At 53.5% G+C, this 27,492-nt stretch overlaps 12 protein-coding genes across 12 annotated transcripts, besides 1 other annotated feature; 6 read left to right on the forward strand and 6 right to left on the reverse strand.

Moving 5' to 3' along the window:
• Positions 1-27,492: part of a sequence feature (contig 1.93 620..340023(-1)) that runs on past both edges of the window.
• Positions 25-2,088, reverse strand: ANIA_10659 (putative C6 transcription factor; the record flags this gene model as incomplete). The annotated part of the gene is made up of 1 exon (XM_050612356.1): positions 25-2,088. The coding sequence occupies one exon, from the start codon at positions 2,086-2,088 to the stop codon at positions 25-27; it is 2,064 nt and encodes a 687-aa protein (XP_050468288.1).
• ANIA_10669 (uncharacterized protein) lies at positions 2,195-2,987 on the reverse strand (the record flags this gene model as incomplete). Its single annotated transcript, XM_050612357.1, has 2 exons — positions 2,195-2,255; positions 2,551-2,987. 2 exons carry the CDS (start codon positions 2,985-2,987, stop codon positions 2,195-2,197), a joined length of 498 nt encoding a protein of 165 aa, XP_050468289.1.
• Positions 4,199-6,907, reverse strand: ANIA_05300 (uncharacterized protein; the record flags this gene model as incomplete). The annotated part of the gene is made up of 3 exons (XM_657812.1): positions 4,199-6,041; positions 6,103-6,585; positions 6,837-6,907. 3 exons carry the CDS (start codon positions 6,905-6,907, stop codon positions 4,199-4,201), a joined length of 2,397 nt encoding a protein of 798 aa, XP_662904.1.
• Positions 7,899-10,355, forward strand: ANIA_05299 (uncharacterized protein; the record flags this gene model as incomplete). Its single annotated transcript, XM_050612358.1, has 2 exons — positions 7,899-8,124; positions 8,186-10,355. Exons 1-2 carry the CDS (start codon positions 7,946-7,948, stop codon positions 10,353-10,355), a joined length of 2,349 nt encoding a protein of 782 aa, XP_050468290.1. The 5' UTR covers positions 7,899-7,945.
• ANIA_05298 (uncharacterized protein) lies at positions 10,943-11,749 on the reverse strand (the record flags this gene model as incomplete). Its single annotated transcript, XM_657810.1, has 3 exons — positions 10,943-11,131; positions 11,227-11,499; positions 11,645-11,749. The coding sequence occupies 3 exons, from the start codon at positions 11,747-11,749 to the stop codon at positions 10,943-10,945; spliced, it is 567 nt and encodes a 188-aa protein (XP_662902.1).
• Positions 12,555-12,902, forward strand: ANIA_05297 (uncharacterized protein; the record flags this gene model as incomplete). The annotated part of the gene is made up of 1 exon (XM_657809.1): positions 12,555-12,902. One exon carries the CDS (start codon positions 12,555-12,557, stop codon positions 12,900-12,902), a length of 348 nt encoding a protein of 115 aa, XP_662901.1.
• On the reverse strand, positions 13,133-15,525 carry fos-1 (protein tcsA). Its single transcript, XM_657808.2, has one exon. It carries the CDS (start codon positions 15,353-15,355, stop codon positions 13,307-13,309), a length of 2,049 nt encoding a protein of 682 aa, XP_662900.1. The 5' UTR covers positions 15,356-15,525; the 3' UTR covers positions 13,133-13,306.
• ANIA_05295 (HpcH/HpaI aldolase family protein) lies at positions 16,410-17,243 on the forward strand (the record flags this gene model as incomplete). Its single annotated transcript, XM_657807.1, has 1 exon — positions 16,410-17,243. The coding sequence occupies one exon, from the start codon at positions 16,410-16,412 to the stop codon at positions 17,241-17,243; it is 834 nt and encodes a 277-aa protein (XP_662899.1).
• ANIA_05294 (Zn(II)2Cys6 transcription factor) lies at positions 17,564-19,510 on the reverse strand (the record flags this gene model as incomplete). The annotated part of the gene is made up of 5 exons (XM_050612359.1): positions 17,564-17,624; positions 17,788-18,831; positions 19,078-19,248; positions 19,299-19,393; positions 19,439-19,510. The coding sequence occupies 5 exons, from the start codon at positions 19,508-19,510 to the stop codon at positions 17,564-17,566; spliced, it is 1,443 nt and encodes a 480-aa protein (XP_050468291.1).
• Positions 21,104-23,061, forward strand: ANIA_11228 (uncharacterized protein; the record flags this gene model as incomplete). Its single annotated transcript, XM_050612361.1, has 4 exons — positions 21,104-21,172; positions 21,228-22,201; positions 22,260-22,328; positions 22,383-23,061. The coding sequence occupies 4 exons, from the start codon at positions 21,104-21,106 to the stop codon at positions 23,059-23,061; spliced, it is 1,791 nt and encodes a 596-aa protein (XP_050468292.1).
• ANIA_10668 (uncharacterized protein) lies at positions 23,235-24,221 on the forward strand (the record flags this gene model as incomplete). The annotated part of the gene is made up of 1 exon (XM_050612362.1): positions 23,235-24,221. One exon carries the CDS (start codon positions 23,235-23,237, stop codon positions 24,219-24,221), a length of 987 nt encoding a protein of 328 aa, XP_050468293.1.
• ANIA_10658 (uncharacterized protein) lies at positions 25,510-27,294 on the forward strand (the record flags this gene model as incomplete). Its single annotated transcript, XM_657805.2, has 4 exons — positions 25,510-25,633; positions 25,752-25,825; positions 25,881-27,068; positions 27,121-27,294. The coding sequence occupies 4 exons, from the start codon at positions 25,510-25,512 to the stop codon at positions 27,292-27,294; spliced, it is 1,560 nt and encodes a 519-aa protein (XP_662897.2).

Below are 27,492 nucleotides of genomic sequence, written 5' to 3' on the forward strand. Positions count from 1 at the left end.
TATTGTTGGAAACCAATCTGAACCTTAGACCAAGCCGGATATATCCATGCCCGAGACATCGAATAAGTTAGGGAAGAATGAATTGAGCATGTCCATCGAAGGGTCCATGGCCGAATTCACTCCAGAGAACCGATCTTGGGGCTCCAGAGCCGTCGCTGTCACGGTAGGTCCTATATTATCTTTATTCGCTATCATCGCTTCACCTGCAACCTTCCATGGATGTTCCGTTCCAGTCCCATCAGTAGAAGAAGTCTGAACCTCTCTTACATGTCTTGCCCTTTCCATGAGCCGCTGAATCGACCGCCACAGCGGCCCCCTTTTCTCCGTCTCCATGCCATTGCACCGCTCATACACAGCCGTAACGCATTCCCAGGCGAGGTCGCATTCCGGGCTTGGAGGCCTGCGACATAGCTCTGCCAGCAGAAACGCGATCGAGTAGCACTGAAGATGCGTCTTGGAGTGCCATGCCCACTGGCGCATATCTTCGCTTGTTAGCATGTCGTTTGAGAGTCGTAGGATCTGAACGGTTATGTTGAACAGATGCTCACGGGCGGTCTTGTCGGTACGACAGCGTGGCGAGAGGATCGTCATCCGCAGCCGCAAGGTAATTATTCGGGCCACTGACAGGGCGAGGCGGGGGAAGGGGTTTAGGGTGTCGCAGTGTTTCAGGTAGCGATCTTGCAGCAGATGCTGCAGGTCATTCACAAGGGAGTCTTGGTTTGCGGAGTCTAGATGGGTGTCCGCTGCGGCCGACCCAAATTTCTTGCGAGGAGCCATGTAGCCCAGCTTCCAAACAGCACGAATGGCGTGGCAGCGCATAAGGCAGAATGTCATCTCTGTAACGCCTTCGCGTTCGACTGGTGGCTGAGTCATTTCTGCTGTAAGATCAGTATCGTTGATATTCAGTGGCATCCGAGTATCGAAGGCGGCTTCCTGTACAATCGGCTCAGTACCGTGGTAATCTGTTGAGCGGTTATCAAGCAAGCATATATGCCACCAGAGGCGTCTCCGCAGTTCAGTTTCTAGAGGTCTCAGGCCGAACTCCTGGCCATCGCGATGGAGGCCCATGGCCTGCGCGATATGGTATACAAGCGAAGTAAGAGACCACACCGTGCGGGAATCGTCCTCATTTCGGAGCGCCGTCAGGAACAAAACGGTTGCTTGCAGCAGGATCAGGTTTTGGGTATTTAGAAGATCGGCGCGCGCTGTAGCTTGCTCGACAGCAAATCGGTAGGTTTCTAGGGCTGAAGCCCTCGGCAGGCCTAGAAGGTCGAGACATTGCGAAGATTCGAGGCTGATAATTGCAGCGTAATATATTGCGAATAGTAGTGCTTCAATGTTCCTGTCGACGGTCTCCATTGATGCGACTGCATCCCAGAATACTCGGTGTAGCGTGGGCATGTGGAAAATACGAACAAGAGGGGTGACATTCGTACTGAAGATATTGAATAGGGCCACCGCTTGGTGTATTTGGGGGTGGTAGGGCTGCAGTGAATGCGCCAGCGCCCGGTAGCCTAGAAGTGCACTGTTAGGGCCAGCGCCTTCTATCACAGAGCTAGAAGGCTCTTTCTCGTCTTCAGAGGAGGTTTGGTGGAGTAAGTCGCGCAGTTCTTCAATCTCATCGCCCAGTTGGCTCCACGGAAGACTGCTCACGTAGCAGCTGTGCATCTCATCAATTACGAGCCGGCCAGACTTTTGATCGATTTTGGAGTCGCGCCCATCGGAAAGGGGCTGGGATGCTGCACGAGAAGTCGCGTCTTGCGACTGTTGTTCCATACGCTTAACAACGCTCTCCAGTCGAGACAGTTGCGCCAGCAGCCGTGCCTCAACCGCCTTGCGAGGTCGTTTGGGGGCGCGACCTAAGCCTGGTGGGAAGACGCACTGGGTTTTGGCCTTAGTGCAGTTGGAGCAAGGTTGCTGGCGGTCGCATTTGACCTTGCGCTGGCGACAGAGGGTGCAGCTACGGAGGAGACGAGTATCCATTGTCAGGATATGGAGATTTTCCTTCCTTGAATTAGAAAAAAAAGCTATGAAACACTCACGAAGAGGAAGAGCAGTGAAGCTTAAGTAATTCTGGCGAGGTCGCATAAGCTTATGCGAGGCCGATCGGGATCCACGCTATTATATTTAACTACCGTCTATGGATAGGAATACAGATGCTAAGACTTCAGGGTATTTTCCTGGTGTATGCTGCTCACGCCGCTTTCACCAAGTCTCCATCGTCACCCTCTCTTCCAGAATGGTCTGGTACCTTGCTGACCCTGTGCGGTACCATGGCAGCGAGAAAATGGTACCGACGTTCTCCATACTCCTGCCCTTACACTCAGGGAAGGCTACGTAAGACCAGGCCGTGCCGCAGGCAATGAACGCGGCGAACAAAGCGAACGGGCCCCAGGCGTGCATATCCTCAGTCATATTCAAAAACCCGCGCGAGATACCAAAGTTGAGTTCTGGTAAGTGAAGGCAAAAGCAACAATCGGGCCGCGCAGATGGGTAGGGCAGATTTCAGACGCGGTCAGTGAGAATACTGGAGCCCAACCAAAACCATACCCAATTGCGAAGATACAAATGGCAACGATCGTGACCCAGGCCGCTGGAGAAGGAGATGCCGCGCCAGAGATGCTGGCGACACCGAGGAACACGGAGAGGTAAAGCAGACACAGAACGTTGATGGTCGATCCGATCAGAAGTAGTGGACGACTGCCAAATCGCTCAGTCAGGGAAAATGCGTACAGGAAGACGGATACAACCTTCATCAAGCCATAGACGGTAGTGAATAGGAGTGCCTGATCATCGGCGAGTCCGATCGGCTTCAAGATGGTCGGAGTGTAGTACGTGATGGAATTGCCGCCTGACATGATGAAGAACATTTGGATCAGGACCACAAAGACTAGAAGATGACGCGCAGCAGAATCTTGAGAACATTCCTTGACCAGGGACCGAAGAGCATCCAGCCGACGCTTATTCTCCGCTCCAACTTCAGCCATGCTCTGCAGCTCTGCGTATTCTCGAGCCACGTAGGGATCCTGTTCATCTAGCCCGCCCCGGAGTCTCAGGAGACTTGACCTGGCCACGTCCACTCGATCGCGCAACAACAGTTAGCGTGGGGTCTCTGGGAAGAAGGGAACCCGATGAGAAGGGCAATCGAGGGAATCATTGGCAGCGCCAGAGTTGTACGCCACTGCCAGCTTGAGCTTGAAGAAAGCACTTGAAGCGAGGCGTAGTTGATCCAATAGCTCTCAGCCACTCCACCCATGATATTGACGTTATAGAAAGTAGTCATCATGCCTCGGAGCTCTCTGGGTGCGATCTCTGAGATATATACTGGCCCGGCAGTCATTCCACATCCTGACCCTAATCCAGAGAGCACGCGGCCGACGAGTAACTTAGCAAACGAGCCAATATTTCCCGCCTGAGGACTGCTCCGATCACGTAGAGAATGGCGCTCAGAAAGATGACAGATTTCCGGCCTCGGCGTTCGCTCAGGGGGCCAGATATGATGACACCCGCGTTTGACCCTGAAGAGGAATGGGGTTAGCAGTGCCTTAGTATGAGGAGGGTGCTTGCCGCTTACCAGCAGCATGGACGAGACTGCTCAGCCCGAGTTATTCGAAACCTGAGCATCTGTCATGTGCGTCCAGCCAAAGTCACGAACGAACGGGTCCAGGCTCATGGCACCAGAGATGTTGGCTGTGTTGAGTCATGGAGATCTCCGCAGTAGGACGCCCAGATGGCTGCCAACCAGATATACGGTCCGCGAGAAGCCTTCGGGATGTTGCGCAGGGCCTTGCGGTCAAATCCACCACCTGCTGCTGGCATAATTGCTGGTTCTTGGTCAGGAATCGTTCAACGAAGGAATCAGAAAAGCCTGTTGGTGAAAATGGATGGCACCGTCAATGAGGGTAAGCTGAAGGGCATCTTTATAGCAATGGACGGCTATAGTGGCCTATGGCCCACCAAGTTTAGACCGAGCCAGATGGTGTCGGGTTAAGCATCCATCTGCCAGTCGTCTGATACCATGGAGAACAGAAAATGCAGAGAATGGGGACCCGGAGGGCTCCGGGCAGCCCTGGGTTAATCCCCCTGTAGCTCAGGCTAATCATAACGCACCCAAATAATTACGGAAATTCGGCACTGGAGGATGATCTACGTAATCGTGGAGTAAGGATGAAGGGTAAAGATTATTGGCAGAGTTTGTCTATTGAGCCAGAGCCGTGGCTTTGATGTAGTTCAGGGCACTCCCAGCGCGAAGCCATGGAATCTGCCCGCTGTGGTAGCTATGCTTTAGTTCCGCTTCCCAGACCTCTCCTCGCCTGGGCTCGACTCGCATCGTCACGGACGAGCCCGGGCATAGCTCACCTTCTTCAACACCAATCAAAGTGATCCGATCAGCTTCAGCAATGCGCTCATAGGTGGCGGGGTCGGCGAACGTCAGGGGAAGCATGCCTTGCTTTTTCAGATTGGTTTCGTGAATCCGAGCGAATGAGCGAGCAATGACTGCCACCCCGCCCAAATAACGTGGTTCGAGGGCTGCGTGCTCGCGCGAGCTGCCCTCACCGTAGTTGTGATCACCTACGATACACCACCGGACACCCCGCTGCTTAAGATCGCGTGCCACCTGCGGAGCGCCTTCCACTTTTGAGGTTATAGGATGGCGAGTGTGGCCAAGCAGACGAGGGTCACCTTGGCCTACGAACGCATTGGTGGCGGTCGTAAGCATGTTGTTACAGATGTTCTCAAGATGGCCCCGATATTTGTACCACGGTCCAGCAGGGGAAATGTGGTCGGTGGTGCATTTTCCCTTTACCTTGATCAGCAATTCCATACCATCAGCGCACCCCGGCTGCCAGGGAGGAAATGGCTGGAGAAGTTGCAGCCGGTCAGATCCTGGGCGAATTTGCACAGGGAGGTCTGTTCCCTCTAGCGAAGGTTCTTGGAAGGTATCTGATCCGGCTTTGAAAGAAATGGGGAGCTCTTGGCTAACAGGTGGGCTAAAGTACAACTCCTTACTCGGTCCCCCGGGCACGGTAACTGGATCGGTCAGGGGGTTGAAATCGAGGCGACCCGCATAGGCGAACGCAGCCACTAGTTCTGGGCTGGTGACAAAGGAGTGTGTGGCCGGATTACTGTCATGTCTTCCGACAAAATTGCGATTGAAGCTGGAGATCACCGAGTTCTTTTCCTTTCCCTTCACGTCGACATCTTTGCGGTCCCACGATCCAACGCATGGACCGCATGAGCTGCTGAGAACAACGGCTCCGGCATCTCGAAGTTCGTCGAGTATGCCATCTGCCTCTGCTGTTGCACGGATCTGTTCACTACCCGGTGTGACAAGGAACGGTGTCGGGAGCTTTGTGATCCCGGCCGCTCGTGCTTGTGCAACGATCTGACGAGTTTTATCGAGATCTTCGTATGAGCTGTTGGTACAACTGCCGACCATAGCATGGCTCAAGTCCACAGGCCAATCTTCCGCAGCGACGGCAGTCTTCAATTTTGAGATAGGGTGTGCCAGGTCAGGGGTGAACGGTCCGTTGACGTGCGGTTCCAGTGTGCTGAGATCTAGCTCAATAACTTGATCATAGTACTTGTCAGCGCCCTCATCAGCGTTGAGAAGCGCAGACCTCGCTCTCTGGGCCATCTCAATAACGTGGGCTCGTTGCGTGGTCTCCAGATATCGGCCCATTGCGTCGGTATATGGGAAGATGCAAGAGGTCGATCCTATTTCTGCCGACATATTGCAGATAGTCGCCATGGCTGTCGCTCCCAAGGTCTGGGTTCCCGGTCCGAAGAACTCGATGACTCGGCCTTTGCCCCCCGACACCGTCAACAGACCTGCAAGTCTGCAGATGATGTCTTTGGTAGAACTCCAGCCTTGTAGCTGGCCTGTCAAGCGGACCCCCACCACTTTAGGAGCGACAAGCTCCCAAGGCATTCCGGACATAGCATCAACAGCATCTGCGCCACCGACCCCAATTCCGAGCATGCCCAGGCCGCCAGCATTCGGCGTGTGTGAGTCTGTACCGATGATGAGGCCACCGGGTCTGATCATGGAAATAGTGAGTGATTAGGTTAATTGGTACTCACGAGGAGGGATAGGCTTACGTTGCGTAGTTCTCGAAAATGACAGTGTGTATAATACCCGATCCTGGCTTCCAGAACCCGATGCCATACTTCCTAGATGCACTGCTGAGGAAGTCGTATACTTCAGCATGCTCTCCAAGTGCGCGATGCATATCCTCTTCAGCCCCCTTCTTAGAGATGATCAAGTGATCGCTATGTACCGTCGTTGGGACTGCGACTCGCGGAAGGCCTGCACTGATGAACTGGAGCAAGGCCATGGATGCCGTGGCATCATGACAAGCTACACGGTCCGGACGAAGCTCTAGGATAGTCTTCCCTCGTTCAATGCGCTCCACATCCCAGGTGTTTTTCTCAGAGGTAATAAGGTGAGAGTATAACAGTTTCTCGGTCAAAGTTAGCGGTCGCGAAGAGCCTCGTTTCGCGATTTCCAAATTGCGAATCTGCCGCGCATAGTTGACGCCAAACTGTAGAGCATTACGACCGGTCAGTGAATAGAGCAGACTTCTATAGTGCATTACGTACTATAGAATGCGTCTGAGGTGTTGTAAATCGCCTTCTAGATGGAATACTGGCGACATAGCGTGCCAGTACTTCTCGTCGTCGGGTTGAATGTATTCGCTGCATCCTTGTGATTCGCCGATGGGGCTATCGTCGCAAGCATGTATCGAGGTGAAGCAATTAATAAACAAAGACAATCGCAAGTGAGCTGAGGATATCGCAAGTGCCGATACCAGCGTCAACTCCGACTGCGGTACTTTCGTCGAGCGGAGCGACCCGACGCCGAAAGAGATGCATTCGGAGTAATCCAGGAGGACCACCAACTCATTGCTTTGGCCGATACAAGTCCTTTAAAACCTCTTGTCGAGCTAAACGATACTTGATCAAATATATTATCATGGGCTTAAGCACTGAAACTATCTGTGCACTCAGGAAATCCGCTTCGTGCGATGTAAGTTCATCTGGCTCTTAGGAACACGAACTCGTGGACGCATGGCTAAACCAGCGGACAGATAGGCGATGCCCTTGTCCAACTCGGGGTTCCCAATGGTGGTTACCTCTCTGGCGTGAAATTATACTCCCCGGGAGTGATGTGCATGAAAACCCGGATTTTTGGACCAGCCTATACGGTACGAATGGTGCGAGATTCTGACAAGGCGGCGCCGACCCCCCAACGGCACTTTGCCGATGCGATTCCCAAAGACAGGGTTGTTTTGTCTCCCAGCCAAAGGGGCTGATGAGTGCATGCTGGGGTGGACTGATGAGTACAAGAGCGAAGAAGCTAGGTGCTGCTGGAGTGGTGATTGACGGGCGCTTTCGAGATCTCGCCGGGCATCAGGAGCTCGGCATCGGCCTGTTTGCCCGAGGTATTAGCATTCTAGGATCAAACACCTTCACTCGCTCATCCGAATTGAATGTCCCTGTTACGTACTCAAGCTCAGATGGCGGCGAGACTGCGGTCATCCAGCCGGGCGACTACATTGTGGGGGACGTCGATGGTGTGGTAGCGTTGCCGACGGATAAAGTGGAGGAATGCGTGGATCTCCCCCAAAGAAGGTATAAAGTCGATGAGGAAACTCGTGCCTGTCTCGAGAATGGAGAGGAGGCGGGCCCGACGATCAAGAGATGTGAAAGTGAGATGAACGAATGATGCTGGTGCTATAGCGTTTTAGTGTTGTTGGTCTGGGCCGTCAGAGAGGGAGATGGACTATGATAGGCTAAGCCGAATGTAGACTAGCCGGTATTCCCCAGAAAATTCCATACCAAATTTCATACCACGTGATTCGTCCTTCCTCGGAGTGTTCCGAAGCGTCTCGATAGGCATCACCTCCACACCCCGTCGAGCTCAGACCGTGCCTTGTTCGTCATGGGATCTGCCAATGACCAAGTCACTCCACATAAAAAGGTCCGCTTGGCCTGCAAACGCTGCAGAACCAAGCGTATCAAGTGCGATGGAGGCATTCCTGCCTGCTCCAATTGCGCGAAGGCTGCCGTACCCTGCATTGATGTGGATGGCCGCAATAACGACCGGTCAATCCCCCGTGAGTAAGTGCAGCTTGGCTAAAACCATTTTCATCTACAGAGTCCAAGTTAACAGGACCTTTAGCTATGCTTCCCGCTGTCATGCTCGCATCCGGTGGTTAGAGCAGCAAATCAAGATCCTTGACGCTGATTTTGACCTAACACAGGGTCCGCAGTTGGACTCTCTCGCAGCCGATAGTAGTGTCTCTTGGCCCGCGTTGGAATCACTTCCAGTAGATACGCCAGTGCAGACTCTCGAACCAACATTATCTAGAAAACGGCCTCATGCTGCCATTCGGGCTTCCGGTTCGGAACCGCCTGACCCAGCGCCGGCTGCTGAGGCTCGCTCGGTTGCAGTCGATTTGGGCATGCTCTCACTTCACTCAGACTCTCGTCAGAAGCATTACTTAGGCTCCTCGTCGGGGCTCTTCTTTACCAATTTGATCGGAGCCCACGCGGATGCCCTTGCAAGTCCAGCATCGACGTCAACAGGCCCAGTCCAGACTCATCGTGAGCGCTCTGATAGCTCTGTCGACACCTACCGAGCGCTCTGTAGGAAACTGTCAGCAGAGCTTCCTTCAGCTGATGACGCGACAGTATTGTTTGATATTTACCTGCACGAGGTCCATGTCGACCATCCTTTCCTCCACCTGGCATCAGTAATTGAAGCTTATAAAGCTCTTCGTGCCTGCGTGGAGCAGGGACTGGATGGCACTCACATTGTCGATGCGCATGGCTGGCCAGACGGGCTATCCCCATTTCCCTACAACGGGCGCTATGCCCGAGTTGCAGATAAGGATGTGACCCCAGTTGGCTTTTCTACTGCTGTGTTGCACGTATTTATGGTTTTCTCCATCTCTGCTACCATTCTCACACGCAGTAAGAATTTCGACTTTTCCCCGACGCGGTTCTATAAGGTTGCAGCAAGTGCTGCACCTGAGTGTTTGTCAAATATATCTGTCCCTGCCTTACAGAGTATCCTTCTATTTACGATTCTTGGAATGATTACCCCTACCAATCTGAACATTTGGACGTTGGTACATGTCGCCATGTCTCATTGCATTGACCTCGGCTTACATCGGGAGCCGCGGTATCCTTCCGATTTCTCGCCGATTTCCCTATCGATGCGGCGGTTCGTATTCTATACCGTTTATAACCTTGACCGGTCGATCGCAACCATCCAAGGGCGTCCACTCGGTATCCGCGACGAGACATTCGATCTGCGAATGCCAACCCTTGCCGATATTCCCATGGAGCCGGGGATGCGGGTGGACGGGCTGAATGGGCAGTACGTACGGTTCTCAGACGATATGGCATTATCCATCCACCGCTTCAAGCTCGATCGCCATATTTCTGAAATAAAAATTCTATTTTATCATCTGCCGACCGAAGGGGGAGTCTTCCACTGGCCAGCTGACCATTCCGCAGACCAGGCACGCATCAAAGCTTCTCTGGATGGGTGGCTCGCCGAGGTCAAACAGATTGGAGTAGTTGCAGATGCACATCAGAAAGATGCAGCCGAGTCAGCAAAACTTCGCCTCAAGAGGCTTAAACTGGAAGTCCTCTATCATGCAGCCGTTACACTCTTATATCAACCATCCCAGGCATGTCCGTCTCCGACACAGTCTGCTCTTCTCCAGTGCTATCGGTCCTCTAGTGAGCGCATCCACATATACAATCACCTGAATAACGAAGAAAGGCTTTACTACAACTGGCGAAATATTCACGGTATTTTCTCGTCTGGAGCAACCATTATATACTGCCTCTGGGCTTCGCCTGAATTACAGCTGATCATCCCTTTTGCGGACGCACTGCGCGACCTTCGAGTGTGTTCGAATCTTCTTAGTATTGGAGGGCAGTGGTGGACTTCGGTGCGCAATGGGAGAGACAATTTTGACAGGATAGTTGACCTGACCATCAAGCGACTGAGTCGCTTACGCGGTGATAGCTCGTCGTCCGAATCTCAGCAACAGCGTTTGAAAAGTCAAAGGACTACGGGAGTGAACTCAATAGATCCTCTCCTTAACGACGAGCCTGGATGGGACTCTAATGGCACGCTATGCAGGGCCGATGACCCTAGACAACTAGCAGATCCCATTTCGCCCGCACACTCATTCCCCTGGGACCAACGGTATCCTGACGAGATCGCAACAACACCGGTAGATTCAATGATGGAGACCTTTCTTGCAGAATATCTTCATGGAGATTGGGGCTGGGACCCATTTTCCGCCTTCATAGACACGCCTGTACTTTGAATATCGTCAAACAAATACCCGCATGATTATCCAATTCCTCCGCAAATTTGTACAGCAGCAATGTCACGTAACAACCTACAACTGTCCGAGTGTGCCTTCTTGCAAAAGAACCCAGAGCCGCTGTCTCGGTTTGTCGATGCTTTCTGTTGGGGCTGAAGTACAGCTTCTACTAGCTTATCGCTGTTTAACAGATGCTACTGGTGTTAAGCGTTGGAACTATGAACAACACACCCTCTTATCTCTTGACCGTTGGTCATTCGCATTGCTTGTTTAGTCCCTTTGTGCCTTCGGCGTATACTTATTGATTACTGTCAAGTCTGGACGCTACCAAGTACACTTGAAGGGCCCGAAGGCTATAATGCGCAAAGACTTAGTGCCTCCCAAAAAGCCTGCTTCAGAACACCTGAACGCCAGGAGAACGCAACGAGCAAGTTCACTGCATAACACTCTCATAAATAGCAAAACTCACAGCCCCCGATTTCTGGAAACGTCAGTCAGTACAAATAATCGTCAGCGATGACTGGCTTCAGCTTACACTCAGCGGGGCTAGACGAGGGGTTATTCCACGGCATAGAACAAAAACCCCCTCAGAGGAAACGAATGGTTTTCAAGCAATCTAGAGTCTCGTTATAGCGCTGCCGAGCATCTAAAGCTTGCAGCCTTGTTTTGAGCGTGTCGAACGGCATCGTCGCGTATACGGTGACTACTCCAGCGAGTGCTCCGGCAACAACAGTAGCTCCGATGACGGAGTTGTTCGAGTCTGACCCGGACATGGCCTGAAGGTGTCGGAGAAAGAAGTTATAGCTGGTGAATCGCACCATTGCATTGGCTGACTGTTTCGACGTCACCGTCACTACGCCCCGGTGCAGACCGGCGACTCCCTCGGTGGCAACCGCCGACCGGATAGCGCGCGAGCCGACGTATATCGCTTTGCTCCGGCTTCGTTGTCGATGATCTTGGTCTTTAGCGTCTCGCCGGGAGTGACGACAAGAATACTCTCTGCTGCACCCGCGATTATTCCAGCCCCCATATTCCCCGTGCGGTGGACCTTGCGGAAGTGTCCGTGGGCATCAATTGGCGTGCTGTCTCGAATGCGAAGAACTGGACTCCGGATTTGCTTGCGTTGGAGACGCAGAATGCCGCGCTACCGGTGTACATGTGTGACAGGCCATGCTGCCGAATCGTGGTGGTAAACAGCCGCCATGGCGAAACTCGTACTCCAGCTGCTGTAGCTTGTAATTGCTGCCTGGTTTTCCAGGTATTCGGTAGGGTACTAGGAAAATTAATACTGCGCCGGTGTTTAACCGTGGACTTAGTGTCAAAGGACTCTCAAAGCCCCCAGCAGCCTCTCCGGCCAGGATCGATTGCCAGAGAGAAGGACTAGAGTTCTTCATTGCGTTGGCAGATTTCTGTTGCGACGTTCGTCGATTTACATATGTAAACAAATATATCGTGGGTATGCGGGTGCATAAAATGTATGTACAATCATTGATCTGGAGTAACCCGGGCAAGACTGAGATACTACGGAACACTCCGACCAACTCGGACTCTCCGCGTTGACATGATAGCAGCGACGATCGGAGTCAAATGGTCACAAATAATACTAGCTGGTGTCTGAGCGAGACATGAATGTGTCCGGTGGTGCTGCTGCAAGAACCACAGCTCTCTTACCAGTTGAATGATGGCTGATATCGCTGGCCTCTTCCCTAACGGCGCGTGGGATGTCCACCACCACATCTTCGAGCGTATGTCATTCACTACTCATGGATATCATCTTGAATGCCTTGACCTCTATTGATATTAAGTTTCGCCTGAGCTGACAAATACATAGCTGCCCGATACGCATATTCCCCCACTCGCCATCTCACTCCACCCCCAGCAACAGTCTCCCAATTCGAGGAATTCAAGAAAAAGCTTGGGATCACAAAGTCGGTCCTCACTCACGGTTTCTCATATGGCTCAGACTACGCCTCGCTGCGAGACTTCGTGTCTAAGCTGGGGACAAGCAATACAAAAGCAATCGGCGTGATCGACCCAGAAACAGTAACCGCAGATGAGTTGCACGAAATGCAGCGCGCTGGAATCTGCGGCATTCGAGTGAATCTGTACCAGTAAAAGGCGATGCATGACGTGAACCTTCAAAAGGATGCGCTGCGGGCTCATGTCAAGGCGATCAAGGACCATTGTCCAAGGTGGAGTATGGCGTTCACCCATGTGCGCCCGGAGTTGTGGACGGAGTTGAAGCCGTTCATTGAGGCTGAAATGGTTCCTACTGGGATTCGACTAGTGACGGATCATTTTGCCCTGCTTAAGGGGAGTAGTATGCTTCCATGTCAGGGTGGCGGTGACGGTCAAGAGGTGGATGTTTCGCTGCAGCCGGGGTTCCAGGAGATCATTGAGCTCATGCGCACTGGATACTTCTATGTCAAAATCAGTGCGCCTTACCGGGTCAGTACTCAGGCGCCCAGGTATGAAGATTTGAGGCCACTCGTCCGCGCGTTCTTCGATGCGAACCCTAGGCAGGTCGTTTGGGGGAGCGACTGGTGAGTGTTGGTACGAATAGTTGCACATCGGGCTGACTTTCTAGGCCGCATACGCCGCAGATGAAGGTTCGCACACAGGAGGAGGCTTTGACAGAGACACCGTACTTGAAAGTGGACGATCTGGCTTGGCTACGGAGCCTTCGCTCTTGGTTGTCGGATGAAGAATGGCACGCGCTGATGGTGGCCAATCCCTCAACACTGTATAGCTAGTCCGTCCTAAGATAACCGGGTTTGAAAAAATGAAAGTAAATTGAATTAGCTGCCGAGAAAGACTAGGTGATGTTGTATTACAGATCCCTATATGCCGCGTATATACCGATTTCCCGTGATATCTTCTCCTGACGCCAACTCATGCAAATAAACGCATATCTTCGTGTCTCAGTCCAATATCCATGCTGAGACTGAGGACTACGTCCCAAACCATTTCCAGAGGACACGCAACAATTGATCCCGGTGGACAGGTTTGCAGATGCAATCGTCCATGCCTTGGGCTATGTACGTTTCCGCATCACCCTTCATCGCATTTCCAGTAATGGCAATGATCGGCATCGTTAGGCCCATATCGCGAATCTGTTCGGTTGCGGCAAGCCCATCCAGGACGGGCATGGATACGTCCATTAAGATAATGTCGTAGGAAAGCGGCTTTTGTCTGACCATGCGGACGGCCTCGGCACCGTTCCAGGCCCCATCGATGCGCTGGAAACCGATGGTATGTAGGAGCTTCAACATAACGGTATGGTTGACAATGTTGTCTTCGACTAACAGGACGTGTTTTCGAGGCGCTATGGATCGCATTTCCGAAGCAACTTCGGTGGGTACGGGGCTCCCCGAAACGCTGGGTGACTTGGAGGGGGGTGTGACGGACCGGCCGCCCATCTTCGCTGTGAACCAAAAAACACTGCCGCTAGCATTCGGGTTTGGCGAATAGCCGACAGACCCATCCATGAGCTCGGCTAGGCTCTTACAGATGGAGAGACCCAGGCCGGTGCCTTGGTATTTCCGTGCGGCGGAGTTGGCGAAGCGCGAGAAGGGGGTGAAGAGAGTGTTGATTGCACTATCTGGGACACCAATTCCGGTGTCTGTCACCTCGGTCCTGACTACGGAGGAATCTGAATCCTCCTCGTCGGTCGACGAGGTGATCTTTACATGAATGGATCCTTTCTCAGTGAACTTGACCGCATTGCCAACCAAGTTCTGCAAAACCTGTCGGTATCGAAGGGGGTCCCCACGCATGCGCGTGGGCAGTTTTGGACTGATCTCCGTGTCCAACTCGACCCCTTCCTGGAGTGAGGACCGGCAGTTCCGGACGACAGCACCAACAATCTCTCGAATATCGAGCATGTCAGCGTGGAGAGAGAAGGAGCCGGATGACAGTTTCGAATAGTCAAGAACGTCGTTGACGATCTGCAGGAGCAGCGACATGGAGTCCTGCACGATATTGGCGTGCTCGCGCTGTTCCTCGGAGAGACCCGTATCGGTTAGCATGGTCAAGGCGATCTGCATTCCATTCATTGGAGTGCGAATCTCGTGGCTGATGTTGGCGAGAAAATCGGTCTTCAACCGGGACGACTCTTCAAAGGCGGCAATCATGCAAGCCTCAGCCTCCTTACGCTCGGTAAGGTCGCGCGTCACTTTGACAAAACCGACATGTTGGCCGAACTGGTAGATTGGAGTAATGAGCACATTGGCCCAGAATCTGGATCCATCGCGGCGGTACCTCCAGCCCTCATCTTCGATTCGGCCCTCCCGCAAACAAACATCGAGTGCTCGGGCGGGCTTGCCGTTATCTCGATCCGCGGGACTATAGAGAATGGAGAAATGCTTGCCGATAATCTCCTCCGCTTTGTAGCCCTTGAGGACACCCGCGCCCGCATTCCAGGTGGCGATATGGCCGGTCGGATCGAGCATAAAGATAGCGTAATCCTTAACGGTGTCGACGAGGATCTTATAAGTCTCATTCATGTAAGCATGCTGGTTGTTGATGACCTCGGCCCTGAGATTCTCGACTTCCAGCACGACAAAAAGCAGCGTTTCATCCTCATAGACCGGCGTCACCCGTAGATTGTGCGCTATCTTTTCCCCGACCACGACATGTTCCACCACCTGGATTTCTCGAGTCGAGCAGGCGGCACGCAGAGCACCGTAAAGGATGGGAATATTAGGAACTGGGATGCATTCGGGGCTGACGTCGCTGATCGAGGTGTGAAGCAGCGAGTCCCGTGGCTTGCCGAAGAGGGCGACATGGCTGTTGGAGACTTCGATGATGACCATCGACGCATCGAGGACGATCGTGGGCACGGGGGTGCAGCGGTAGATGCGGCTCAACGAGGGTACGGATGGACGCGAAGGGCAAGTGTGGCCCTGGTCCTGGTGCTTGGCCTGGACCTCATCCTGATGCTGCTGGCCGTTGTCGTTATCGTCGAGAGAGAGCGCGGAGATCTGACCGTTGAGCAACATGACTGCTGCTCTGATTTGGTCAGCATTGGCCTCATTCGTGGATTTCTTTGACAAGTCTGAAGGCAGGCAGAAAATGGCCGGAACGCATGACGAGATGAAACGTGACAACGCGAGGCCGAGACGATCGAGGGGTCGGTAAAACGTGCAGCAGGCTGGGTCTGTGACGAGGCCCTCGAATTCTTCCTCTCACTTCCAAGGAAACGGCGACCGGGTGGCGGCAGGCGCGGGGACGAGGGCGAGAACACCGGGACGCCTGCTTACGTGATTGGCGGAATCGGTCTCCCGCTCACACCATTGGCCGGCCATCATCCCTCCGGATCAATCCGGGCCGACTACTGCGTTGGGATTAGTGCCTTTTGCACACGGGCATGAAAGGCACATTTGCACTGAACAAAGGCTGAGTCAGCACGGCATTACTGTCCCTTATTTCTCCCGAGCGGCAATCTGCCTCCACTCCTGACCTCCAGCCAGATATCCGTGAGGCTCTCTCGGTGTTGTATCGGCGGGGTCGGCCGAACCGGCCAATCTTGCTCTATTCGCTCGTAATTACATAAACGCCTTTATCCGTTCCCGCGTCGAGAAACACCACAAATAAGTTACCAAGGGTGGTGCCATCGATAAGAAGGGTTTCTAGGACTTCTTCTTTATACCCTCATTATCATTGTTCCTTATCAGTATTGGTACCACGGTATATCATTTGTTCGTGGCCTGTTGTCATGGACAGAAGGGGTCCCGACAGAGCGTCCCGGATATTGCTTAAGCGGCAGGGCGATGTCTGTAAGGACTAGTTTAGCACATATTTATCCAGCTGGGTGTCTACTTCAGCTATCCGCTAGTAGATATAATGCACTGCGTCAATTAGTCAATTACACTTAAGACGGTTCTGATACTCATCGGACGGACCCCGAAGCCAGTCGGAAAAATCCCGGCGCATGTATAGGCCTGCATATATGTCCCATATAAAGGGCTACATCCATAGGTTCTGAAGGGTCTCAATCGGTCGTCCATTAAGATACGCAACTCCTCCTAGCTCGCAGCGACTTCAAGGAGGAAAATGGGTTCAATCGCTCCCAGCTCAGACGTGTCAGTCAACAATCCCTTCCGAACCCGCATTCTCAACGCCCAGATCACGCCCGTCCTGACCCTTAAATTCTGGACCGGTAATGAAGCAGCGCTGATGGCCCGGTTCGCCGGCTTTGAGGCCGTCTTCATTGATATGGAGCACTCGGCCCTTAACTTCCAGACGGTCGCACAGCTCATCCTCTCCTGTCTGAGTGTGGGGATTTCGCCAATCGTCCGCTCCCCGTCCAAGTCACACTGGCATATCAGTCGCATTCTGGATGCTGGCGCCGCTGCTGTTGTGGTGCCGCATGTCGATTCAGTTGAGGAGGTGAGGGAGTTGGTAAACCATGCCAAGTATCCGCCGCTGGGGAGCAGGGGGTCCGCGAACAATCAACCTATCCTTGGGTTTCGGAGTGTGCCGACCAACGTGCAAAATGAAGTGCTGAATCGAGAGACGATGCTGATCCCTATGATCGAGACGCCGGAGGCAGTGGAGTTGGTCGAGGAGTATTTGGCGATTGACGGGGTGGATGGGATCTTGATTGGGTCGAATGATCTGTGTACGGACATGGGGATTCCAGGGCAGTACGATAATCCAACCTATCAGCAGGCGGTTGAGAAGATTGTGTGTGCTGGCAAGAAGGCTGCAAAGCCTATTGGGATAGGGGGCATTGGAGGCCGGCTGGATCTGCTGGAGAGGTGGTTTGCCTTGGGCGCTACGTGGTCACTCAGCGGGGGGGATAGTGCCATTTTGCAGGCGGGGATGAAGAAGATTACGCAGACCTACGATGAGATTAGTGATAGGGTTGAGAAGCAGACGGGTTAGCCAAGTGATATCGCATAGCGTCCGATTCTAGAATGGAGGCATCCCATTGTCCCAAAAAGAGATCCCGCGCGGATTCCCGTAGGCATACTCTCCAAGTCCTGCCTCCATACTCCACACGGTGTCGTCCCAAAAAAGCGACCCGAAGGAGAAGAGCTCTGCAGTATTGAAATCCTGGCCATGCGCCAGCGCTTCCGTCCCCTGCGGGATATCGCTTAAAGCTGGAAGTAGCGCTTCGTCGAGATGATTCAAGCCAGACGGCAGATGCGTCTGCGCGATGCTGTCAGCACCTCCCTTGTTGCTTGCATTTGGCTGCGCAAAGCCTAAGTGCCGGTCAGTGCCTGTTGGTATAGCGCTATCCCACGTGCCGCTCTGCCGGAGTTTCTGTGAAATGTGACGATACAGGGCTTCATAGACGGCAACGTATTGCGCTGCGTCTGGTAGGGCTCGGCCCAGGTCCCTTAGGCTGTGCTCGCATCGCGCTAGCGCATCCTTTGCCTGGCTGATGGTCCTGGAGTCCGGACCGTCAATGCTGGACAGGCAGAACACGACAGAAAGGCCGGCAGTGAAGAGGGTCTGGAAGTAGCTCCGTGTATATGTAATCTGCTGGCTCTCGTAGAGACGGCAGAAAATCACAATGATCTGGGTTGCATTCTGGAGACACAGCAAGAGCAGGTCACGCGGCGGACTGTTACCACGCTTCGGCACCAGGTCCATTGCTTTGCGGACGAGGATCAGGCGCTCGCGCATCCAGCGCAAATCGAACCAGTCCTGGGTCTCGTAGACGCACTGCGTACGCTCAAATACTGGCACAGACCGGCGCCAGAGGTTGAGCTCTTCAAGGAGGCGGTACAAGTTCGTGTAGACTCGACCGGCCGCGGTTACAGAAGGCGCACCATCCGAGTGGCCCTCAGACTGAAACAGGTTGTGAATCTTGGAGGTAATCTGCCGATGGCGTATTGACGTGAAGAAAACCGCTAGCTCTGTATTCCCTATCCTGGCCTGAGGAGTCAGCTGGAAGAGGTCGAGATCGGTGATAGACCCTTCCGCAGCCTCGAGCTGGTCATCATTTGCATCAACAGGCAGCAAAACGTGAATATCTCTATCCGCGATGGCCAGCGGCCGATCGAGAGTGATGGAGCTGTATCGATCGATGATGTAGCACTCCCAAAACACGCGTCGCTCGAGCTGCTCTTGCAGGATCGGTTTGCGGCTGGTTGGCGGTCTGTGAAGGCCCAGCTCAATGCAGAGACGCATGCACAGCTGGGTGATCTCCCAGATTGAGGTGCCAATGTGATGGTAAATGCCGAAGCGGCCAATAAGAAGCAGGTCCTGGATCGACTGGATTCCGTGGGAGAGACTGTCGGACTGGAAATGCTGCATGGCAGACAGGAAGTACCCGTAGGGATGGCCCTGGTGTGACCCCTGGCGAAAGGGATGGATCGCGCCGATAGCGAGCAACATAAAGGCGCGAAAGAGGTCGTTCTGAGAGTGTTGCTGGTCAGATTCAGGAGGCGTGAAAACCCTGCGGTAGACGTCTTCTACCTGTCGACGGAGCAGGAATGGATTGAGGACGTGGATGCCACAGAGACTATAATAGTTAGTACAAGACCATTGATAGAAGAATTGATTATACTATTTGTCAAATATCATCCGCGCGTCGGCAGCAGACGGTAGGGGATTCGGCGTGATGGTGGCCTCGGCCAGACGGGCCGACTGGGATAGGCTCTGCAGCAGCGTTGGATTGTGTGCTCTCCAACCTGGATCTGTAAATAATGGTCTCATGAAGCTATTTGGCTATATCAGCGGAGGCCTTTCTCGGTGGGACGCAACCGACCTGAGCCCTGCGCCCTCGGTAAAGGTAGGCGAGCTATACGCTGACCGCATACTGCTTCTCCTCCTCCTCTCTTTTCTGCTGTCCGAAGAGGTATTGTGAGGAAGCTCGTCGATCGCATCCTGAAGCTGACTCTGGAGTGCTCGTACTTTCTGCTCCAGGTCGCTAATGTACCTACCGGGTTGAGGATATAAACTCTGTAGCAAAAGGAAAAGGAAGCCTACCCTCGCGACACAGACGGCTGGCCATCAAAGGCCAAAGTAGTGCATTCTAATCCACTGCGCACGCACGGGTCACATTTGGGCCGATTGTTATCGCACTGGGACTCTTAGAAAGGAGCGGCAGAGGCAAGGAGGGACCCAACCTTGATCTTTTTGGTGTAGCAGACATGACAGGCAGGCAGGCGCGGAAACCGGAAATCCACAGCAGAGGCCATAATTCACAGCGAGAGTTCCTATCGGACTCCTCTGTAGAGGAAATGGAGAGAATCCGGTGTCTGGGGGCTCAGCAAAGGCGAGGCGGGGGCTGTGCCTCTAGTCAACATGTCCTAGTGGAGGGCTCGGAATTTCCCCGAAGTTCACATTCTCTACAGAAGAAAAGCTATTATACTACCTGATCTAAATGATCATTAGCAGGATATGTGCATGATTAATGTTCTAAAGCTTGTGCGTGAAAAGGTGGGTAAACCGTGTTGTTGCCCTAACTCGCCGTCTCCATATATATATCTTACCGTCCGTCACCAAGATATGACAATAATGAAAGACAGCTATGGGTCTACACACCAAATGTATGTGTGACTATAACGGAATCGTGTAGTTAAATACTAGTTAGTTCCTGTAGCTACTGAGAATTATCCATAAAATATTACAACGTAGCTGAAGGCATTGGTGGGATAAATAGACTAACGTATGTTGCTCATAGAGCATTGCCAGAGGCGAATGTATGACAACCTTCCAGGCTAGACTACAATTAAACTTGCTCACTAAAGACAAGCACCAATTCTTGATATCAATCAGCCGCAGGACATATTCCCTAGTTCCATCTAGATACAGAAATGAACCAAACTAGTCTCTGGCCTAGCTGGGTCAATGTTGGGAGGCTAACGCTCGCTGAGAATTCTCCTCTTTTGTCGCGCTCTGCTAGACCAAAGTTAACTGCCCCTGCCCTCTTGAAGAAGCTGCAGTCAACAGGTGACTTCAACTGGGCCACTCAGTGAACGGCGTCGAAAACTAGGGCTTCCTATGTCGGAAGAGGGGAAGCGCGTCCCTTATCATTAAGTCTGAGTAGAGACCAGATAGGGATTGCTCTGTGAACAACACATTTTCAAGGCTGTTCAAGCTTTGCAGCGGCAGTATGTGCAGAAACCGGTTATCCGAGAGACAGTGGTCTGGCATTGGGAACAATAAGCGGACGAGCGTGCCTCTGGTAACTGAGACGTCACCAGCTAGATCATGGATGCGAGGCAGCAGTCAGATGTACAGGGGTAATCGAAAGTCGGGGCTCAGAATCATCTCTTGAAGTCTCTAGGCGATGGTCCCTCGCAGGACCTGACCCGGTAGTACAACCGTACTCACTTCGCCCTGTCACGTCTATGCTTAGAAACGCCTGCTTTACGATGCGGTGTCGGCCAGAATTCTGTTACAGAAAGGATCGAGCAGAGTCGGTGGTGGCGTGTAGGTCTGACCTTGGCAGGAGCGGGTATTTAGCAGGGTCGAAGAGGTTGGATATGACACACTCAGATGCTGAAAAGCAAGCCATCGGCGCACTTCACGGTATGGGTAGTCGGTACACAGTAATGTGTGGGAGAACCATCCATGAGTTGCTGCCACTCTATATTCCCGATACTCGATGCTCGGAGAGCATCCGATCCATTTCGGAAATCCCCCGCTCTGCCATAAGGCCGAGGTAGACAGATGGAGAAGGGGAACAACATGGAATTCCAGCAGACTGGAGCTCTAAACATAACTCATAGGGGGATTGCAGAGGTGAGAGACCCCATTCCATGACCCCAACAACAAGGAACCGACCCATGTCCGCCAGTTCCACCCCATCCAGGCGACCCCAGGCGTGCGAGCGCTGCTGGAAGCGGAAGCAGAAGGTTGGCCTCGGCTTCTATGCTCTCGTCCCCAATATCCATTGACCGATGTGAATAGTGCGACCGGCTGATTCCAGCCTGCACGGCCTGTAGGGAGGCTGGCACCCGTTGCAGTCAACGTCAGGTCCCGGTCGAGCCATCCGAGGAGAGCAATGGCCTCTCGCATGCGGCCCTGCCAGGCTATATCGAGTCACTGATCCAGAGGATCAGAGCGCTGGAAGCCTTAACGTCGCAGAAGCGACGGCGGGTATCATCGGACGATCCCGATGGAGATGCCACGCCGCCCATGCCGCCGGAAGGGCTGGACAGCTCAGTTCAGACAGCGTTGGGTGAGATCGGCTTCCTTTCACGCAGCGCTATGGCTGAGCCTCGTGAGGGGGTCAGCGGGTTCCCCCGGCAGCTCGCTATGAGTGAGATGATCCAGGCAATGCTGAGCCTCAGCGGTGCGACTCCATCCCAGTCCCGCCGTTCAGAGGCTGAGGCCGCACCCTGGAATCTACTCCTTGTGCCAGATCCTCGACAGCTGCTCAGCAAAGACTTCGTGACGCCGTTTCTACGCTGCTTTCTGGACCGTATCCATATTTACTATCTGGATTTTGACAGAGCAGAGCTGGAACAACAGTGTGAAGCCTTCTTCGATAGGACTAGCCATGAAACAGGGGAGCCATCTGCAGCTGCGCAAAGCTACCGAGACGTTAGTGTCTTTCTGGCCGTCAGTATCGGGATGCTCCTGTCGCCGCAGGTGGGCTGTGTCGATTTGCTGGCACAGAGTCTGCATTCAGCGGCCGTCAAACTTCTTCCCATGATCCTCCAATGCGGCAACTGTTTCAGCGAGATGCACTGCCTGGTACTGTTGGTGGTATATTCTATGCTGAGCCCCAACGGCGGGTCGACTTGGCATCTGCTGGGGCTAGCAATGAAGAGATGTATTGCCTTTGGGATGCATAAAGAACAAGACACAGATTCAGCACTGCCGGTAAAGGAATTCGAAAGGAAGAAGTCTCTCCTTTGGACGTTGTACTCGCTCGACCGGTGAGTGCGTATCTTCCTATCGTATCAAGGCGTCACCATATACTGTGCTGATATCCAGATTCGTAGGAGAATATGCACCAGCATGGACCGGCCATTTGGCATCCAAGACCAAGACATCACCCCAGCAGTACGGCGCATACCCTCTAGGTTTCGGCAATAGCTGACCACTGTAGCTTCCCAGACTAGGGGCTGTAAATGCTGACGGCCAAGATGCATTTGAATTCCACCTGCTCATGTACGCAAAGCTCATCTCGAGCATACGCGACAGCGATGAGCGCTGCCCCTTCTTTCACTACAAAAACATCTGCTTCTGGAGGGATGTTCCTCGTGAACTATGTCTGTTTCTGGACCAGAATGAGACTGCGCGTGATCATCTGAAGCAGCTGTCGTGCAGGGCGTTGATCCAGATCCTTTCCTTGTGTATTTTCTCTACCTCTGAAATCCAGGTCTCTGAAGACCCCTTTCTAGAAATTGAAAACGATGTGCGGAGCAGCTGCGAGCATATGGTCGATCGGATGTATCGCTCTTTAGATGGTCATGCACCAGCTGGGTTTGCCTTTACCGACGGCTACGACGTCTTTGCCGCCGGGGTTGCCATCCTCTGCACGGCGGACCTCGCATTGATCCAGAACCTTGCCCCAGATTCAACAGGAATAAGCAAATGCGTCGCGCTTCTCACAGCAGTGGGTGGGCGCTTTGACGAGGTCAAGGTGTTCCGGAGGGTCTTGTTGGCAGCCTCAGAGCTGCGGATGGGGAGGCATACAGAGGAGGAGATGAGGGTAAGCGAGCAGCCATCCACGCCTATGACATACCGAGACTTAGCTGACAGCTGGCCAGATGCTGCTCCATCTGCCCCCTGAGATCCCCGACGGATCGCGCCTGTTGATCCAGCACTTGGTTCGGAAATTCTCCGGATCCAGTCCGACGCTGTGATAGACCGGCATATATGGACCCGTCCCTGGCAAACTTACGGGGTCCGTCCATTATCACTGATACCTACCCTTACACCAACTGCTAGTGTTACCGACCCAAAATGATCCCCAGAATCATGGAATCCCACGAGAAAACAGTCGCAACCCAGGTGTTGACGGAGAAGCGAACCGTGTATATGATCGATAGCCTGCATCCAGACGCGGTCGAGCACGCAAAGATGCTCTGGAATGTCGTCCTCCCCGGGGATAAGAAACTGAACAACTGGCGAGAGCATGCAACAGCCGTCCTTGTCCGGGGATCGTATGTCACAGCCGACGACATCGCTCGTGCCCCCAACCTGATCGCCATTGGGAAGCACGGAGTCGGCATTGACAAGATTGACCAGGCAGCCTGTGCCAAACGGGGTATCAAGATCCTGAACACGCCGGGCGCCAACTCCAGGGATGTCGCTGAGCTTGTCGTCACTCTCGCATTGACCGTCGCGCGCAGCATCCGGTCGATTACTACACGACAGATGACAGCACCAGTACCGAAGGAGACATGCAAGGGATTGACACTCCGCAGGAGGACAGTAGGTATTATTGGGATGGGCAATATTGGTCGCACGGTGGCTGAGATCTTTCATGGAGGATTCGACACGAAGCTGGTCGCCTATGATGCCTATACGCCCGATGACGCCTGGCCTCACCTTCCGCATCACCGAGCACAAAGTGTGCAGGAGGTTCTTGAAACGGCGGATGTATTGACGCTGCATGTTCCATTGACAGATGAGACGCACAACCTCATCTCCTACGAACAGTTGCGACAGATGAAACCTGATGCCATCCTCATCAATGCAGCCCGAGGAGGCATTGTCAATGAACGGGACCTGGTTCGGGTGCTTTCTGAAGGTCATCTCTGGGGCGCTGGCCTTGACTGCCATGAGCAGGAGCCTCCATCTGTAGAAAGGTATGGCAAGCTGTGGGAGAACTTGAACGTGGTGAGCACGCCGCATATTGGGGCGGCCACCAACACGGCGCAGAGGGCCAGTTCCATGGCAGCGGTGGAGAACTTGTATAATTACCTATGCAGTATTGATGCGAAATAATTGTACCTAGCTATTTCTAGACCTAGACTTGATCCACTCCATCCCAGCGCAGTGCCACCTGACATACTGTACATTCCCCTTCATACTATCGGTGATGAACAAGGTTCTTCCATCCTCTCCCCCGAAGCAACAGTTGGTCAGATTTTTCCCTCCTTCAGGGGCAGTAACAATCCTGGCCTTGGGCAGTCCTTCGCTGTCTACGACAAAGACGCTCCCCAGACTTGGATGGCAGATTAGTACGTTCCCCTCCTCGTCGACAGCCAGTCCATCCGGACCTGCATTCCCAAACGATTGAAAGAAGAGACCAACCTTGGTCGTTGTCCCGTCTGCATGTAGCGGTAGTCGCCAGACAGCATTCGCGCGGGTCATGGCAACATAGAGGAACCGCTCGTTTGGAGACAAAGCAAGCCCGTTAGGCGAGATGCCGTTCGAGACGAGGCTGTCGAGTTTGCCGCTCGGTGAAAAACGGTAAACGCGCCCAGTTGGATCTGTCAGACCAGTCTGCCCCTGGTCGGTGAAGTAGATGTCGCCATTCGAGGCCACTATCAGATCGTTGGGGCCCTTGAAACGCTCGAGGTTGCGCCGGGTGAGCAGCGGTGTGATTTCATTGGTGACTGGGTCAAACTTGAGGATGCCCTGTAGGTTAGCTATCAGCTTCAGCTCTTCTATAGCGATGAGTGGCTGGATTGAGCACGTATGGTATAGCTACCTGCTTGTAATCGGCCACCACTAACCGCCCATTATTCAGCAGAGCGAGTCCGTTCGGCTCCCCATCGCACCTCACGCACTCCGTCACCATTCTCTCATCATCGGGCTTGTTCATATCAGCCCGCAGAATCCGGCCGTATGGAATGTCAACCAAGTACAAAGCTCCGTCTGGGCCACTGACCGGGCCCTCCAGGAAAATGTCCGACGGAGGGCCCGCGAAGCCGCCACGCCACTCGGTTGGCTGCCCGGAGCAGCGCAGTGAGTCCGGAATACGGAAGAGGACTTGTGCTTGGATGACGGGGGGTGGGGGATAGAAGTTCATTATGCTCTTGGTCTGTCCTTGCTGCTCATGGAAACCGGCAGTGTCCTGCCCGTGCGAGAGTACTAATACCTGTCCACATCGGATTTTTCCCGAAGAAGAATGGGGTCGGATATTCAACTAGCGTCCGATATCTGGGGCACAGTTGGGGTAGAGATGATAGTGTAAGCCAAGTAAATACCATAAGGGGATCCGAGGGGACAAACCCTGCACCGTTCTTGGTCGTACTCTTGTCACTCGGCCTACCATAGCCAGAACGCCATGGGACTCATCGCTGACACGAAAAAGGCCTTTCGAGAAACCCCCAAGGGCATCTTCAACATCTATCTCTTCAGCGTGACTTGGATCTTTGCCCTGGCTGGTGTCGCCAAGGGGTTCGATGAAGGTTGAATTCCCTGGTCCTGCGGCTCCGCAAAGCGGGTTCTAACAGTGGACAGGAAATATCGCCTCCATCGTGGTGCAAGCGCATTTTAAGAAACAGTTTGATATTGACCACCTCTCAGACGACGAGTATGCCGGAACGAAGGGGTGGATTGTGTCAATTGCCACTGCTGGCGCAGTCTTTGGCTGCCTGTGCGTGAGTGCTGAGCATCCGTATACAGCGAACAGAGTGCTGATGTCTGAATTTGCAGTCCGTCCCCATCAATGACCGGGTCGGACGCCGCTGGACGCTGCGGCTAGGAACACTCGTGTACATCGCTGGTGTACTGGGACAGGGGCTGTCCGGCGGTAGTCTCGCGGGTCTGTATGCCAGCCGGGTCATCAGTGGCATGGGTATCGGTGTCACAACGATTGTCCCGCCAGTTTATATCTCAGAAATATCGCCCAAGGCCATCCGAGGCTTGCTGACTCTGCAGTATGCCGCCTGTCAGCAACTGGGCGTCGTTCTGGGCTTCTTCATCAATTACGGCGTCACCAAGAAGTATGCTAACACCGACACGCAATGGATACTGCCAACACTCCTGCAGCTCCTCCCCGCAGCCATCTGGGGCGTAGGAACGTTTCTATGCCCTGAATCGCCGCGATGGCTGCTAAGTGTTGGCCGCAAAGAGGAAGCAGCCGCTGCGTTGTCGCGGTTGCGGCATCTGCACGCTGGGCATTCGGTCATCGCGGGCGAATTGGCGGGCATGGGTTCGCAGATCCAGCATGAGCATGAATCCGTTGCCTCTGCTTCGTCATGGCAGTTGATCAAGGAGACCCTTGTTCCGGTTGAGAATCGACGAAGATTCTTTCTCCTGTTCATGGCCACCCTCTTCTCTCAGTGGTCGGGCGCAAATGCCATTACTCAGTATTCGCCAACGATCTTCGGATACCTGGGCATTGTCGGAGAGGAGGCCACTTTCCTGGCGACAGGCATCTATGGTATTGTCAAGTTTGCGAGCACGCTGGCCTTTGCCCTGGTCATTGTAGACTTCGTTGGCCGCCGCCGATCTCTCCTGGTAGGGATCAGCCTGCAGATTCTCACACTGGTCTTTGTCGGAGCATATTTGGGCGCCACCAAAGATATGACAATCGCCGGGGTTAAGGCCTCTCGACATGCTGAACGAGCATCGACGGCGGCCATCGTTGCGATCTACCTGCATGCCGTAGCGTGGAGTATAGGCTGGTTCAGCATTCCCTACCTCATTGGGCCCGAGATTTTCCCCACGCGCATCCGATCCCTGAATATGTCCATCTCTATGGCCTTGCACTGGGCCTTCTACTTTGGCTGCTCCAAGGCGATGCCCAGTTTGCTCGCGGCGACACATCGCTGGGGTGCATTCCTGTTTTTCAGCTGCATCGGTGTGCTGGGGTTGATCTATGTATCGCTTGCCATGCCAGTAAGATGACTCTATCGGTGACACTACATGCGAGTATACTGACAGTGTGCAGGATACCACCGGGCGATCGCTGGAAGCGTTGGATAAGCTGTTTGAGCGACCATGGTACACGATGTATAAGGTTGCGTATGCCAACCAGGATGAGCTGCGGGCAGAACAGCCGGGGGAAATGTACAGCACCATAAAAGGGCTTCAGACCAGTGCTGAGCATGTCGAGACAGCGTAGGGAGAGGTGACCAGTGGTGTGGATATTGTATCCGGCCTGGTAGCCTGGTGGCTTGATGCCGACGGGGAATGCAAGCCGTAACTGAAGCTTTTTTTGGGCCATTGTAACAGCATCTGGCGACCGTTCACGGCGAACATATCCGGGCCACAGCTGTAATCCTAGTAATAACTCATCAATACATCACTGATATGAACTGAA

This window comes from Aspergillus nidulans, chromosome V (assembly GCF_000011425.1).
Source record: "Aspergillus nidulans FGSC A4 chromosome V".
NCBI lineage: Eukaryota > Fungi > Ascomycota > Eurotiomycetes > Eurotiales > Aspergillaceae > Aspergillus > Aspergillus nidulans.